The 15141-nt window shown below is 37.5% G+C and overlaps 1 protein-coding gene across 1 annotated transcript in view; it reads left to right on the top strand.

Annotated features, from left to right (window-relative positions):
• The window catches only part of LOC145782722 (calcium-activated potassium channel subunit alpha-1-like), a 50032-nt gene that overhangs the window by 22661 nt on the left and 12230 nt on the right, over positions 1-15141 (top strand). The window contains exons 16-20 of the mRNA XM_082594478.1: positions 3531-3617; positions 4278-4369; positions 7086-7139; positions 13865-13979; positions 14635-14788. Of these exons, the coding sequence (XP_082450604.1) occupies positions 3531-3617; positions 4278-4369; positions 7086-7139; positions 13865-13979; positions 14635-14788 (502 nt within the window). The remainder of the gene's footprint in view (positions 1-3530; positions 3618-4277; positions 4370-7085; positions 7140-13864; positions 13980-14634; positions 14789-15141) is intronic.

Here is a 15141-nt window from a genome sequence, read left to right as displayed (position 1 = left end):
AGTTAGGTAGTTACGTTTAAGAAGTTGAAAATTATTGCATTTGTTCAAATATTTTCAGATTCCTGATGAGGGCATATAATAAGCCGAAAACGTTCGACTTTTTAAATTATTTGAAAATATGTAAAATAATATTCTTAATCGACTATTATTCAGCCATTTCTTCAATGAGTCAAATATCCCGTTATATTAATCTATGTCTAGGTTCCCGTTGCTAAAGTCAGATTACAACAAGCGGTTTGTATTGAAATCATTTTTCAAGCACATCTTGGCTGATTAATTTGACGTCATCGCTTGGACCCTAATAATGATTTTTTCTTCATGTGAATGTTTCGTTTTTTCTTTGTTTTCAAGTGTGTCTGTTTTATGCTCATGCCATGAATGTTTGGAAGCCTCTTCTGTATTTCTCTTCACAAATCAACTTGTGTGCTTCATGTCATCATTCCGTCACTTTTGCTGGGAAAAATATAGTGCAGTTATTTTATTGCGATGAACCAGTTTCAACACGGTTGAAAAATAGATGCTGAATAATCTGGTGATCAAGTCTAGTAAATAATAAATCAGTCAATCACCAGAAGCCAATATCGGAAGATCCTCCACAGAGTGATTGGTTTTCCTCGCTCTGTTCTTAAGAGTGATCACTTTTTCCCCTACACTTTCTTGATTTACTCGGCTCAAAAAAATAATAATAAACTTATTCGCTACTTCTCATTCACACCCGGAATCTTATCATAGCAATACAAAGATATATTAGAATATTTATGCTGTCAAAACTAAAGTGCCTTTACTATCACATCTGCACTTTTGTAGGCTTGCACTGTAAACACATTCATCATTTCCAACCTGTGGTAGCCCACTGCAAAGCGAAAAGTTTTTTTTTTTCTGCCAATGCAGTCGATCGCATGTTTTTTTTTTTATTTGGACGTGGCTGTGCGGACTGTTTAGCCTCACCTCACCTGTCCTGATGACATGGGCATTGGGCAGCAACTAGCGCTTTCTTTGCGTCGCTGACTGCTCAGTCGGTGTCTTATCCTGCCCAGCCACTTGTGGAACAGTGTTCTCCGTTTTAGGGAATTTGTTCCTGGATTGGGAGTGTTATGTCTACTTAGGGACAAAGTTAGTGAGAATTGTTTTGCCTTGGTTCACTTACTGCACTGATTAAATATAGCGTAGTTTGTACTGAAATCTTCTAAAATGCACTTAAATTTGTACACCTTTTTGAACTGATCCATCCACCTCTACCACCCCCATCAATTTCTACCCAATATTAGGGACTGTTATATAGTGAACCTTGGACTATAGTGGAGTAACAGTTGAAAAGTAGAACTGGATCATTCCTAGTAGTCCTTAGCGAATTTTATGTGTGATTAAGCATTTCAGACCTTTACAAGTTCATTTGCACCGAGTTCATTTTGATTTTGCAGATAAATTGTGATGCAATTTAGGGAATTTTGAACATATATATTTGGAACTTTGCATTTGTGATAACTCCGCTGTGGAAAGTTCTTCACAACAAATCAACATTAACTAACTTGATCTTGTCTGGTGGTCGTTGACATATTTTTCTTTCTGAGTGAATGTAAGAATTTACAGTTTATGAGAGACAACTTCACTGTTTGTGTTAAACTACTGTGAAATGTTTTTTCTTCTTTTCCAAAATTCAATGTTCTACCATCATTTACCTCCCCTTCAACCGGATATGACCTGTTTACCTCCCCTTCGACCGGATATGACCTGTTTGGTCACGATCGATTTATTTCTTATAAACATCAGTAGACCTGGCTTGAGAGTAGAATTTGCTTTGTACGTAAATTATTGATGTTTACAGCATAAATTTAATTAAGTGTATGTCATAATGAAAACGCGATATTTCGATGAAGCAATAGGTAATCGAAGATGTTCGTAATTGGAGGATTTTATGTATTTTTTAATCGGTTGCACCGAGTTGGATGTAGAAGGGTAGCTTTGTTTTTCATTCTGTCCTGTCTTTTGTTGACGAAGCATCCCACTCATCAGCAGCACCAGTAGCAACAAGGATCAGCATTACTTTTAACACATGAGATCTTAGGTTTCTCAAACCGCGCGTATTAAGAAATTGGCACATGCTTCAATTGATGCTACTGCAATCCACATACCGCTATCATACCAGTTTTGTTCTTTTGGCTTCTCAAGCAGCTGCAGTAGCTATTGCAAATCATCCTAATGCATCGTCATACATCGTCACTGTTCCTCTTTTACGATCTCACCACTGGCCATTATGGTCTTTTCTACGTTGTGTCGACGTCTGGTTAAATTATTTCAACATTGAGCTTGTATGTTTTTTGAGAAGCACACCTTGGAGAGTTGTTCTTCTTCTTTCGATTTAATGTTGAAGTGATGTTAAAATGCTTATACTCGATGTTAGCTGGAAAGTTGTGTATCGGTCGACGCAGCGTCCCATGAGAAATACATCAGTGGGTAAACAGTCAGTGTTTGCTCTACGATTAATGGTTTGACGTAAACGATGCAAAACTCAGGAGCATCTGTGTTGCTGTTTACCTAGCAAGGTTTCACGTTCACCACACGTTTGAAGCACTGTATTTGACTATTGGCGTGGAATCAGTTTTTCTCGTTTTGCTTCACATTTTTTGCTTGATCATATAATGTTTGGTGCCACTCACGTCATCAACCTAGGTTCAACCAGCACCAGCTTATGAGGTCCTTTTATAAAATATTTATCGGGTACTACACGGCATCTTAACGTAATCATCATTATTATGTCCACTTTGAAGATAATTGGTAGATTTTCAAAAAAACATGCTTCAAGGCCGTCACGCAGTTTGAATTTTACCGAAGCTTCTACTTATTTGTTAGTTTTGCGATTTACTTTTTTGTATTATTTTGGTTAGATCATAAATATTGTAATCCCATTCAAGTGGGATTGAATGTATCTTTTTCTTTTGGAAATGAAGCGTTGAACCACTCTTTCACTTCCAAGCTAAAAGACAGGATGGATCAATCTCAATATCAGACGATATAGAAATTGTGACCATTGTCCCCTGAGGCTTAACCTTCGAAAAATGACTTGGGACTTGAAAAATGTTTTTTTCATATCAACAGTTCAACACAGTACATCTTCTGATTTAAATGCAGTTTGCTATGACAAACATTTAGCTATACTCTCCAAGTATAGGTTTAAGTTCATCATTTGTTCGTGGCTTTTACTTGCTTGTTTTTAGCATGTCGCTTTTGCGTTACAAGCTGGTGATTCGATACTGGTAAATAAAAAGTATTTTCTCAAGGCAAAGTATACTCAATTAAAATAGACTTTGTACCTAATAGGTTCGCAGTGAGATTACTCTGTTGCAAGTTTTTCTGCGACCAATCAGCCACGCTTAATAGTCTTGCGCAAAATTAGCTTCACCGCAATGTCCTGATCTCATACTTATCACTTCCAAAATTGTTTTTATTTGCAATTATTTTAAAAACTGTGATTGCTACGTCAAAAAAGTGTAGAGTTATGTGTCTAACAAAGAATTGTGTTTTTTCCCTAGAATTCTAATTAACCCAGGAAATCATGTTAAAATTCAAGAAGGTACACTCGGATTTTTTATTGCTCAATCTGCTAAGGAAGTTAAAAGGTAGGTACCATCGTAAAGGTGATCCCGTTTGCATCTAATTCATTGTAGCGAATCAGGTTCTGCGCTGGGAAAAATACTTCATTTATTTATCGAAATTGTTTAATAATCACATGTCGAAGAGACTTGACGCGATTTAATGCATGTTGCGTACAAGGACGGAATACGTGAATCCGCCAATGCGATCATAATATGCGGCTTACAATCCACTAGCCACCGTCTCTACGCCTAGACCAAGTAGTGTAGTGATTGTGAATAGAGTACTGTAGATATACAGTAGGTTCGATATCCTGCTATGCCCTGGCGATGTTTGTAATGCAGGTACAGAAGGATGTTGTTGAGTTGCGATATTCTTAATATTGAAAATCTAATCCAGGCAAGCTGTGCACTGAAACGGCTTAATTAACTTCCTTTAAGTAAAGTTAAGCAGCCTAAAATGTTAACCCTTCCAATCATTCTCCTGAGTCTAGTTGCTGATTTTCATTACTTATTTTATTTGAATCATTATGTTGCAATAAATTTAAAAGCATACATTTGCCCCCCATCAATACATATTGCTTACTTTTTCTACTTACGACGCGCTTGGGTTGAGTGTTTACTCATACAATGGTAGGGCGTATTGAACAATTCACAAGCATCCATGTCGGTTCCTGTTACTTTCAGAGCGCAACTTTATTGCAAGTCCTGTCACAGTGACGTCACCAATCCAGAATTGATCAAGTCATGCGACTGCAAGAAAAAGCGCGAGCACGGAGGTGAGTTCGTATTCCATGACTTCCGGCCAGTTGTTTCTGTCCAAACCATAGCCATCTTCGCCTATATAAAGAAGGTCATGATCCAAACCTAAAATAGTTTCGCTCTGCGTGTTGACTGCTATGGTGTTGTCGTTTTCATGGCATGTGTGTTTGTTTATACTGGGTACCATGACTTCCGTAGGAGTATTTACAATGTGCAGGTCCCTGCAGCAGATAGGGTGTTTTGACCGGTAGACACGGTAATGTAGATCAAATGTCAGCTGATTGCTGTCATGCGACTCATGCACGTTAGAAACTAAACTAAATGACCGTTTCGCCGTCGCCAATGTGGTGTAGAGGGTTAGAGATAGGAAATAGTCATGTCGATGACGTGTTTGATTCCTACCCCTTCCATTGCTCTTTTTTCTTATGTAATTACCAACCAAAGTTCAAAGCAAAAATCAACTCTCTGGCTGAGTGCTAGAAGGCTCACAATGCTGCAGTCAGCTGGTTCATAAAGAAATTTGTCCTTTGTTAAAGTATCTACCGGTCAAAACACCCTATCTGCTGCAGCGACCTGCAGTTTACAAATACACGTATCGTAGCATAAACCTCCATACAGATGGGTAATTGGTACAAGGATGGACGCACGTGTCTTTTGACTGAAATATCGATACTGGATATAAAGTGTTCAAAAACTTGCAAAATGAAGAAAATATTGCCATATATATATATGTAATATTATTTTCCAACGGTTTGGAGATACAGTAACATACCTGAAGCCGCCTTTGACCTGCAACATGCACACAGCACATGTCATTAAGTGTCGCACACGTAGGAGTTACTTCTTGCAGCACTCTTCATCTAGTTTCATAGGATTAATTTTTTCAATGGTGTGTGAATTCTGTAAAAGGCTTGCTCATGTAGTTGGTTGTAGATGTTGCGCAATCAACCGGTTCAGTGGCCTGGTTGTTAAAGTGTCTGCCCCTGAATCGGTAGGCATGGGTTCGATACCGTGTCGGGTCATACCAAAGAGTGCATTTAAAAATAATTAAGTGTTTATATTTCACATAATTGTAATAATACTTAGAAAATACAACTTTTTAATTGAGCAAAAAGAATGTAAAAATTCAAACTGATATAATTTCATATTTTACTTAAAAAAAAAAAAATCTTTTGAAGTCAATTCGATAAGCTGTGTATAACCAATAACCATGCCAAACTTCAGCACAAAGTTCGGCGCTGCGATTAAGAATGCTGTTTTTGTGGATCACTTGCTATGGACTTAACCAGTGGTCACTGGAACAGGCTCATCCCTGTAATGGCCTACCCTACCTTTTCATACATAGCAAAAATAAGCTGCATTTGTTACTTTGGAAATCATAGGACCTCTATTATTCATGCACTGTAATTAAAGGCTTAGACTGTAATTAGTATCTTTACCTCAGTGCATGGATGGGAGTCGTTTTTTGTGCTCGTTTTATTTTTTAAAAACGTTAAAAAAAACGATTGTTTTTTGCACCAACAATCTGTCTAAAAATTAAATGTTGGAACAAAATTTGTACTTTTGCTTCACTGAAATATTTGTTCTGAAACAATCAAGACATCGATAGGTCATCTAGGTTGAAGATACTACTTCGTCACTAAACTTTTCATTAAAATTTTTTTTTGACTTCACCAATGATTCATGAGGACGCATAGTCGCATAGTGAGATAAAATAATAGAAAAATGTATAGAGTACCACACTAAAATTGGCAAGTTCAATTTTATTACGTTTCAATTGAAAGAACTTGAATTTGTCAATTTTGTGTAATACTCTCTAGTCTCTACTTTTTTTAAGGACAAGTTCACCTGCATCAATCGGGCAGACTGCATATTCACCAATGAGACTTTAAAGTACAACAATAGGCTATATGCAATGAAAGAAATGAACTAATCAAAGAAATTAAGACAGACCACAAAGGAGGTTGACTGTTAAAGTCTTCATCATTGGTAGCACTTGAGTTTGGGTGGTTCATTGGTACCATTTGCTGAGCATGCAACCACACTTCTGACTTACAGAACCTAGTCAAAATTGCAGCAAACAATTTATAATGTTATTCAGCAGCTATAATTCAACACTTTCTCTTGCAGTTCTTTGTTATAATAAATGATAACAGTTGTTACTTGAAAAAATGTATGAAATGATTGGAAATAGTATAAAAAGAAGAAAAAAAAAGGATAAAAAACGTAAAGAAAAACTATCAAAAAAAAACGACGACTAAACAAAACAGTTTTTAACCATCCCTACCTAATTGTGTCTATATAAACTTTGTGCGAAATAAATATCGGAGACCTTGAAATCATACAGGACTGTGATCCCTATCACCCAAATGGATAAACTCTTGTAATTATTGAATCACTTACAAACTCAAACTGAAGCTTAAGGGAAACGAAACAAATCAACATTGTTCGTGATATGACATAATACTTCACAAGGGTGGCTTTGGTTTTCAACATAGTGTGCAATAGTACCTGTGCTGTGTTGATACAGTGGGTAGACCCACGTTGAAAGTTTTAATATTACGAGATGGTAGTCTTATTGGAGTTGTACATGGTTCGAACAAATGCATTGTACAGCGCTTAACGCGAGGCGAAATGCGAAGTTGCCTTGTAATGTCTTTTTTTTTATCGCCTGCATGTCGCTTTGAAGTGTGCATGCTTTGTGCTGTGATGTCATAGTGCTACGTGTTGCAGGAAGAAGAAAATCGATCCTTTCACTCCTCGGCTTCTCGAAAAGCAATAAAAACGGTAAGAATGGCAGAAGACCAATGAAGCGCCTGATTGCCGTTAGCTTCTTGGAAAATCACATTTGTGTTTTCGAGATTTATCTGTAAAGTGCAAAGAAATAATTAAAAAACTACAATCGAATAACCAGTGATTTTAAAACATGAAATCCTCTTGATATTCTTTTCTTAATTTGCAAGCATGGATCTTCGTTTTTAGATTTTTTTTTAAGCAGAATTCTAAGATGCGGTTATTTATATTAATTTTGGGGTCATCGCAGTAAATTTGTTGTGCTGTCAGAATCACCGAAGAATAATTCGATTGAATTGCCAGCATGCAGAAGACAACAATAATTGTCACGTGTGCTTTGCGTATCAGATTAACGTTGTCAGAAAGTAAGCAGTCCTGTGCAGGAATCACTTTTTAATTTGCTTTAATCTTAACGTTATGTTTTGTTCTTAACACGAGCTCAGTGGCCAGAGTGTCCACCTCTGAATCGGTAGCTATAAGTTCGATACTCTGTAGCGTCTTACCAAAGACATCTCAAAAGTGGTATGGAATTTTGCTCTTGCTTGGTACTCAGCAAAGGAATGGCTCCAAGGAATAATGCACTCGGATACGACTGTGCTGACTTTGCTTTATATGTAATGCGCAGAGAGCAACACATATATCCGCGTTGGATGCAGCGCCATATATCCGTGTTGGATACAGCGCCATATATCCGTGTTGGATACAGCAACACATATATCCGTGTTGGATACAGCAACACATACATCCGTGTTGGATACATCAACACATATCCGTGTTGGATACAGCGCCATATATACCTCCTTGCATTGTGCACCCGGGTTATTCCCCTTTTGTAGAATGCATTAGATTGAGAAGACACATGGTTACTGAACACGTTCCTCATAAAGGTGAACAACAACTCAGACCTTGGAAAGCACGAGCCATCGCATTATCATAATTCATGGTACTTTTGTGCACAATTTCGTCATTTTGAAGTTAATCAATACTATACTCATTCACAATTCTTATTGGTATGTTGAGGATTTCAATTATGGGCACGCAAGCTTCACTTATGGCTTCTTATTTTATCTAATGGTTAAAAATTAAAATTGTTATACATACAATACAACCCTACTAAATGGAACCACATCGGAAGCAAGCCAAGTTGGTCCGATTAAGCGGAGAGAACAAATTTCGACGAGTAACTAATTGACAAGTCAGGTCAGTTTATTTTATTTCAATAGCGCCACATACAAACAAACAAACAAGCTGAGTAAATGAGGAGTCAAAACAATGCCTTGTAAGTTACAGCTGTTGGTTAGCTTAGATTGGTTAGATTAGGCCTACTAATCTCAACTTCTTCTCTAAAGTTAATGAAGGCTGGTTTTTCTCTTTAATAACAATTTTAAATTTTTTTTGCTTAAAGTGTTTGATCTCTTGACTTTTTGCAGCCATTTCTATTTTGGCGTAAAAAGGTCAAGTTTTATTTGTCACTTCAGGCCGAAGATCATTCCGAATCATTCGGATAATCCGGTTGTTTGCAGCCAGACCTCCATTTTTCTCTGTCATCGGCATTATCAATAGTTTAATTACGTCTACTCATGTGGCCTGTAGTGTTTTAATAAAAAAAATACTGGATATAAACGTTAAACGTGTGGATGTCTAACTTTACAAGAAAGAAACTTCTGGACAATAAGTTATAAGACATTGACAATGGACAATAAGACATTGACAATAAGTTAAAAATTTTTACATTTTAAACCTGTTTTCTTTTATATCTAATTGAGATGATCGAATAAATGCGGAATGGATTTTTTGTAGTATGCCTTGCCTGGTCAAGAAAAGCTTGGTAGAGAAATACAATATGATCAACTTGAACAAAACAAGATTTTCTACCAAATGGAGCAATAATACATTTTCCTGTAAATAGGCTAGTAGCCTACATGACTCGGGCCCCCTCGCCTACGAGGGAACCTGAAACCGTTTTTTTTTTGTATTTTCATGTTGTTTTAAAACATAATTAAGGAAAATATTAGCATTAGGTAAACACGAAGCCTATTTAGCTGACACCACGTCCTCTACTATCTCTTTGCTGAATCCCCTTTTATTAGCTGTATGTATAACTAGCTAGCGGATTTATTTGCTGCTTTTTTATGTGTCGAAAAATCAAATGATTTGTTTAATAGGAAGATTTACAGATTTCCGTGATAAAATGTTGTAAAGGATAGTTTTATTTCATTTTCTTGGCTATTTACTCTTCACTGGCCTTTCTTGTATGAAGATTCTACGCAGATGTTTTGTCTTGTATCTGGTTTTGGTTTTCGTGGACGTTCTTGGATAAAGGGATTAAAAGTTATGCTTGCTACTTATTAACGACTATACGACGCCACGGCGACGACAGCTCTGGATTATTTTTGTTGTTTTTTAATTGTCAACTTCCGGAATGATTTTTTACTACTTCAATGTTTGTTCCGTAAATGATTGGGTGCATGTTCGAAGTCAATTGTGGCTAGTTGTTGATATTGTTCGGTGCTGGTCGACATTCCTCTTTGTTTCAGTTTCGTTTCCAGACCCTGCTAGGACCCCTCTGTGGGATCCTTATGGCAAAAATAGAGGTAAGATCTAGCAGCGCCATCACCACTGGGCTTACTGTCTTCTGGCATTACTTTAAGTGTCGTTGGAATCCGGACACTAAATTAACAAAAACTAACAAAATAAAGGATTAATTAAGCGAAGCTGACGTTTACTCGCGAACGACAACTAACAACCAACGTTGCTCTGCAAGCGTAGCAGCTGTAGAATATTTAAGCGCGGTCTTATTTCTGACAGCCAGCTATAATCCAGGCTGCGTCATGGTAGAAGTACGTAACTAGTAGTGACGTGGAGTTCTGTAGTGAAGATATGTCGAAGAGATATTGACTGAGGTTATCTCGCGGGAACACCTACACCAGTGGCACAAACGTAGTCAGTTTCTTTGTGGGTTAAGGTTATGGATGAGACACCATTTGAGGGATGTCACTTTGGCGTGAACCATATGTCGTCAGGCCATTTCGGTATTTACTTTGTCATCAGATCATCTTGGTACGGTACTCGAAAATGCAAAAGATTGTCATCAATGTTGCCTGTCCGTATCGTGCTATGTTATGACCTTTGCACAGACAATTTCCTAGTTCTATGTTGTCATTTTCAATCTGTTTTTGAAGTGATTTTCCTATAATTTCGGGAGCAACTTCGGGAGAAGCGTATTTCATTGTTTTTACCTTGTAGGTTGACAGGCTAACGAATACTTGCGGGAAACTTAGGCCGTTAGTTGCAAAACAACGTGGAATCTATCTGATTTATTTTAAAGCGACAACTAACATATTTTTGAGACTACAGTTCACGGTTTCATTTTTAACATCATTCTCCGAAGCTCCACGTAGTGGTTATGACGTGGTACAACAAGCAACATTGTTGCCAATCATTGGTGATTCCTTTCAACTGATGGGGACCGGGAAGCAACTTTCCAAACGGTGCCATAAAAAAATCCCCTATGTTGAAACTTCGGAAGAACAAAGGAAAAACACAAATTAAATTAAAACATCGGTTTGGCATCGGCTGATTTGGCGCAGAGGGTTAGGGCGGGGGTAGTCATTTCATTGATGTGGGCTTGATTCTCATCACTGCTATTGCTGTTTTTTCTTTTGTAATTACCAAACAATGTTCAAAGCAATAAATGTTAAAGTGTCTACCCTACTGATCAGCGCGACTCTGATTGGTCAAATTTCAAAGTAGGACATTTTTTTATGGCACCCTTTGGAAAGTTGCAACTGGGAACGCCCATTAATAGAGCTACATTGTGGTGCTGCATGTTTTCTGTAGATGGATGTTGCATTTTGGTAATTATAACATTGCTAAGTATCTTAGATAAAGCACAACCTGCTTGGGTAGCTTTCAGTTTTTGCCGAATTTAACTTTGTTAAGCCATATAATAATCCAAGTTCCAACCTAACCACAAAGCTTGTTATTTTGTTGATACGATAAAAAAATTGGCTGTGATGTTAACGTTTTACAATTATAATCTGCTTATCCTTTGAAGCATCTTGTCACTTTGTAGTGGTCAAGCACCTGACGTGCTGACTGCTTCATGTGTTTAGTCATCTTCCAAATGAGCTTTATTTGGGCGAACCGACATTATTCAGAACGAAATATATTTCGAAATAAAACTAAGACCGATTAATTTACGTCGGAGCACAATTTCCTCTATTATAGGGCAAGACCACGCAGAAATTTTGCTTCAAAAACGTGTTAAATGTTTCATACAATTCTAGTTGGTTTGTGAACGGTCAATACTCCAACCAGCTGTAATTAACTTGTTTTAACGTCACCAGAGCTTTGCCTGTCTTGCGCAACGTGGTTTCGATGTGTTTACTTCAAAGTATTTCAAATATACATTGCAAAAGTTCGAAATCATGAATGAATTCAGTTTAATATTTGTTGTAAATTGTAAGTGATTCTTGGGATGATACGAAACACTGGATTGCAGTTTGAGTAGATTGCGGATGATGAGAGATGGTGGCTGTTTCAAGCCGCAGTTCTTTTTTGTTAGATATTTCCCCACGAGTGCTCTTGTCTTCGATTGCTAAATGTGACAAATCGTACTGGGCTTCAAGTGACAGTAAATATCAACCTGCTCCCAAACTTTGCACCGTTACACCGCTGGAAAAGGGTAATTTGTTCGTGCATCACCATTCAGTAGACAATCATCTGTGAAATGCATAGCTTGTAAAGAATTCTTTGTACAAACCATGTGAATAGTACCATCACGTCATCATTATGTTTTTTTATTATATCTGATGCTAGCTTGTCCCTCCACAGAACCCACACATTGCAAGAACATGCACAGTCATTTACTCACACTGGCCTGCAGACAATGTTTAGTTCTTGTATGGCCAAAGAACGCGTAAACGAGATTTATTGAAGTTTATATGCATGTGAACCAAAACACTAATTGTCTACGTGATTCACAGTGTAGTGAATTTGGTGTTAGTATTTCAGTGGAAAAAGTAGACAGAAGAGAAACCTTTTATTGTTTTGGCGTTTTAAAATCACTTTGCAAATATCACTTCAGGAAAATATGGTTTGATGCTTCCGCGAATACGGTGCATCTCAAAAAGCTGTTTATAAGCGGAAAGAAAAAAAATGTGTACTTTTACTTGTTGCATAGTAAAGGTTTTTGTATTTTTACTTTGTCAATACTTTAGTCCAGAAGCTTCAAGAAGTATACATGAAAAGCCTATTAGAATTTTTGAAAACAAGCTAAATGGGAAAAGGATGTAGACGCGAGAAATGACAAATGTTGTTCACTGATAGTCTACTATCTCATGCTTTTCCTTCACCACTGATCAACGCAACAACATTACATGATCCACCATTTTTGCGTACAAATAACGTGAAAATGTTGGGTTATGCCGTCATAAAGCGGTGTCGTGCTCTTATCGTCATCGCTTCCTTTTTGTTGATCTGACGACTCTTCTGTACCTGCAGGAAATATGTGTTTCTCAGATTGTCTTCAGGGAAGCATTGCAGTACAGCCGTCATTGTACGTCGATTTATTGTTTCATCAACCGTTTTAGATAGACAATAGTGTTTACATAGCTTAGGAGTGTAATCAAGTTCTTTTTTTTCCAACCAAATCTCTGCTGGCCAAGGCGCCATGGCATATTCTGCCTTTTTAACGCTTCGTACACGATTTGCCACCTTTTTCTTGCAAATCGGCTGGTGAGTCGGAGTAAAGAAAATATTTTATTTTGTCCAACCTAATCAGTGATTGCGTTCAGTTACCTGTTTGCAAGAAAAGTTGTTGTTCAATTTTGAAATTTCACCCCAACTTCCAATTGCCTTGGTGATAAAAGGAATGTATATACTGTAAATAAAAAGGAAATGGTCACAAAAATCCGAAAAGTTGCACTTGAAGAAAATTTTTAAAGATCGCTTTGACTTCTAAAGATTATTTAAAAGACTAATCTCACTTTGTTTGTTGGCACACGCCACCGCAATGGAAGGTGATCCATTGCAAGTAAATGACTACATTACGTTTCCTTTCAGATTGTGCGGACTTGCATTGCATGAAGCTTCTAATCTTCTGTGATTTGTACGTTTTGTGATCATGACATCTTTTTCTTTCCTGCATGTGCATGAACCGATCGTTATACGTGGATCCTGCCAGTCGGGTACTTTCACAGTTCGATCTCGTTTCAACAAGCCACACTTGGAAAGTTCTTTATTGCCGTTGTTGTAGCGAGATCTTACTGTAGCATGTTAACTGTACTCTACTTCGATTTAAACTAATTTTGCCGCGACCTCTTAAAAGCGCAAATTGTAGCAAATAAAATCATGGTCAACAAATTGACAGGTAAAGTGTATCACAAACGACCACAATTTTCAGATTTACGCCTTCAGCAACGATAAATTTTCAAAACAGTAACGATATTTGAATGATAAGTTTGAAGTGAATCATATCACAGGATTCAATGCTTAGTGAAAGCATGTCGATTGCAAAAAATGAAAATAAACTTACAACAAAGCCATAGTTTAAATGTGATGTTTTAAAGTGCACAGTGGTTTGCAGGCTTGATGTTTCAAGTACAATTTTAATATTACTTATTAAGTCCGCTGGTCATAATTTGCTGCTGAAAACCTTGAAGTATAATTGTACGATTCCGTTTGTAAAGTTTTGTAATTGGTTATTTATCTACCAGCCAACAACTTCTCACCTCCCGCAAACGCCGCACAGAGCAACTTGGTTCGAACCCGCCAACCGTCGATCATTCAACAGATCAGCCCGACAAAGCAACAGGGGATGGCCAGAAGCAGGTACGATACTACTGGATCGCTTAACTTGACAGCGAAAACTTGAGCTCTTGATTACCTGGCAACTGTGCTATAATTTGTAGCAAGCTATGCAGCAAAACCCAACGACTATCCACAGCAAGCCGCTCAGTAGTGTTGCAACCGGCATTTTTGTTTGCTTTTCTCCCCTCACACTGTGCAACAGCCAGTTTGCTAGTACCGCAGTTAGAATTATTGAAGGTATCTCAACGTGCTGTCATTCTAAAACAATCGCTCCTCTTGGAATGGATAGAAACGTATTGTAGAGTAGCTCAAGCACCTATTGTCTTTGGTCTCCAGAGCCGAAAAATAACTTTTTTATTTTCAACATTCATAAGTAGCGCATTGCTTTTGAACAAAAACGATTCATGTGCCGTTGCATTCTTGAAACATTTCGCCCGTAATTTTGTGTGATCTGTGTGTGTGATTTGTATTATCAACCTAAATTTCTTATTTTAACAGTTGACCAACAAGTAACGGCCTGATATCTGCGGTAGGCGAATTTGATTAATTTAACATGTGGAATTATTTCATGCAGTTTCTGTAGTTACTTTTGAATTCCACCTGTTTGTAAATTTTATTGAGGTCTAACTTGGCAAACAGATTTTTTAACTTTGCTAACGAGGCGCTATCCCCACAGAGCAAACAGCATTCCAACTCCAACAATATCCTCATCTCTCCAGCCAGTAACTTCTGCTCCAACTCAGCAACAGGAGATAGAGTCTTCGATGAAATATGACGTCACTGGCATGTTCCACTGGTGTCCGGCAAGAGACATTAACAAGTGCTTATTGGTTGGTTGCTCTTAATATTCTTTCTACAATGATTAGCTTTGCTTAGTTCATCTACAAATTTAAAGAGAATTTATTTCATGGAAGTTTATTATGTGGGACTCAACGATCAATGACTCTCAAGACGGCTTTCGTGCTTTTGTGTACAACCCGCTTATGGCGCTTATTGCTATTGGAATAGAATAGATGGTTGACCAGGGATAGCTAAAGAAGGGGATACGAAGGCTTTTATAACGTCTGACAATAGAAGGGCTTCTGTTTGTCGTAAATGACCTTTCTGTCACAAAAGGACAACTGACGCGGATAGTAATTTAATAAAGCTTGTTATGACAACCTGCATTGCGCTATTTTAGTAT

Source organism: Aplidium turbinatum, chromosome 14, assembly GCF_918807975.1.
Source record: "Aplidium turbinatum chromosome 14, kaAplTurb1.1, whole genome shotgun sequence".
Lineage (NCBI taxonomy): Eukaryota > Metazoa > Chordata > Ascidiacea > Aplousobranchia > Polyclinidae > Aplidium > Aplidium turbinatum.
The sequence above is the reverse complement of the archived record's forward strand: the minus strand, read 5'-3'. Positions and strand labels throughout refer to the sequence as shown.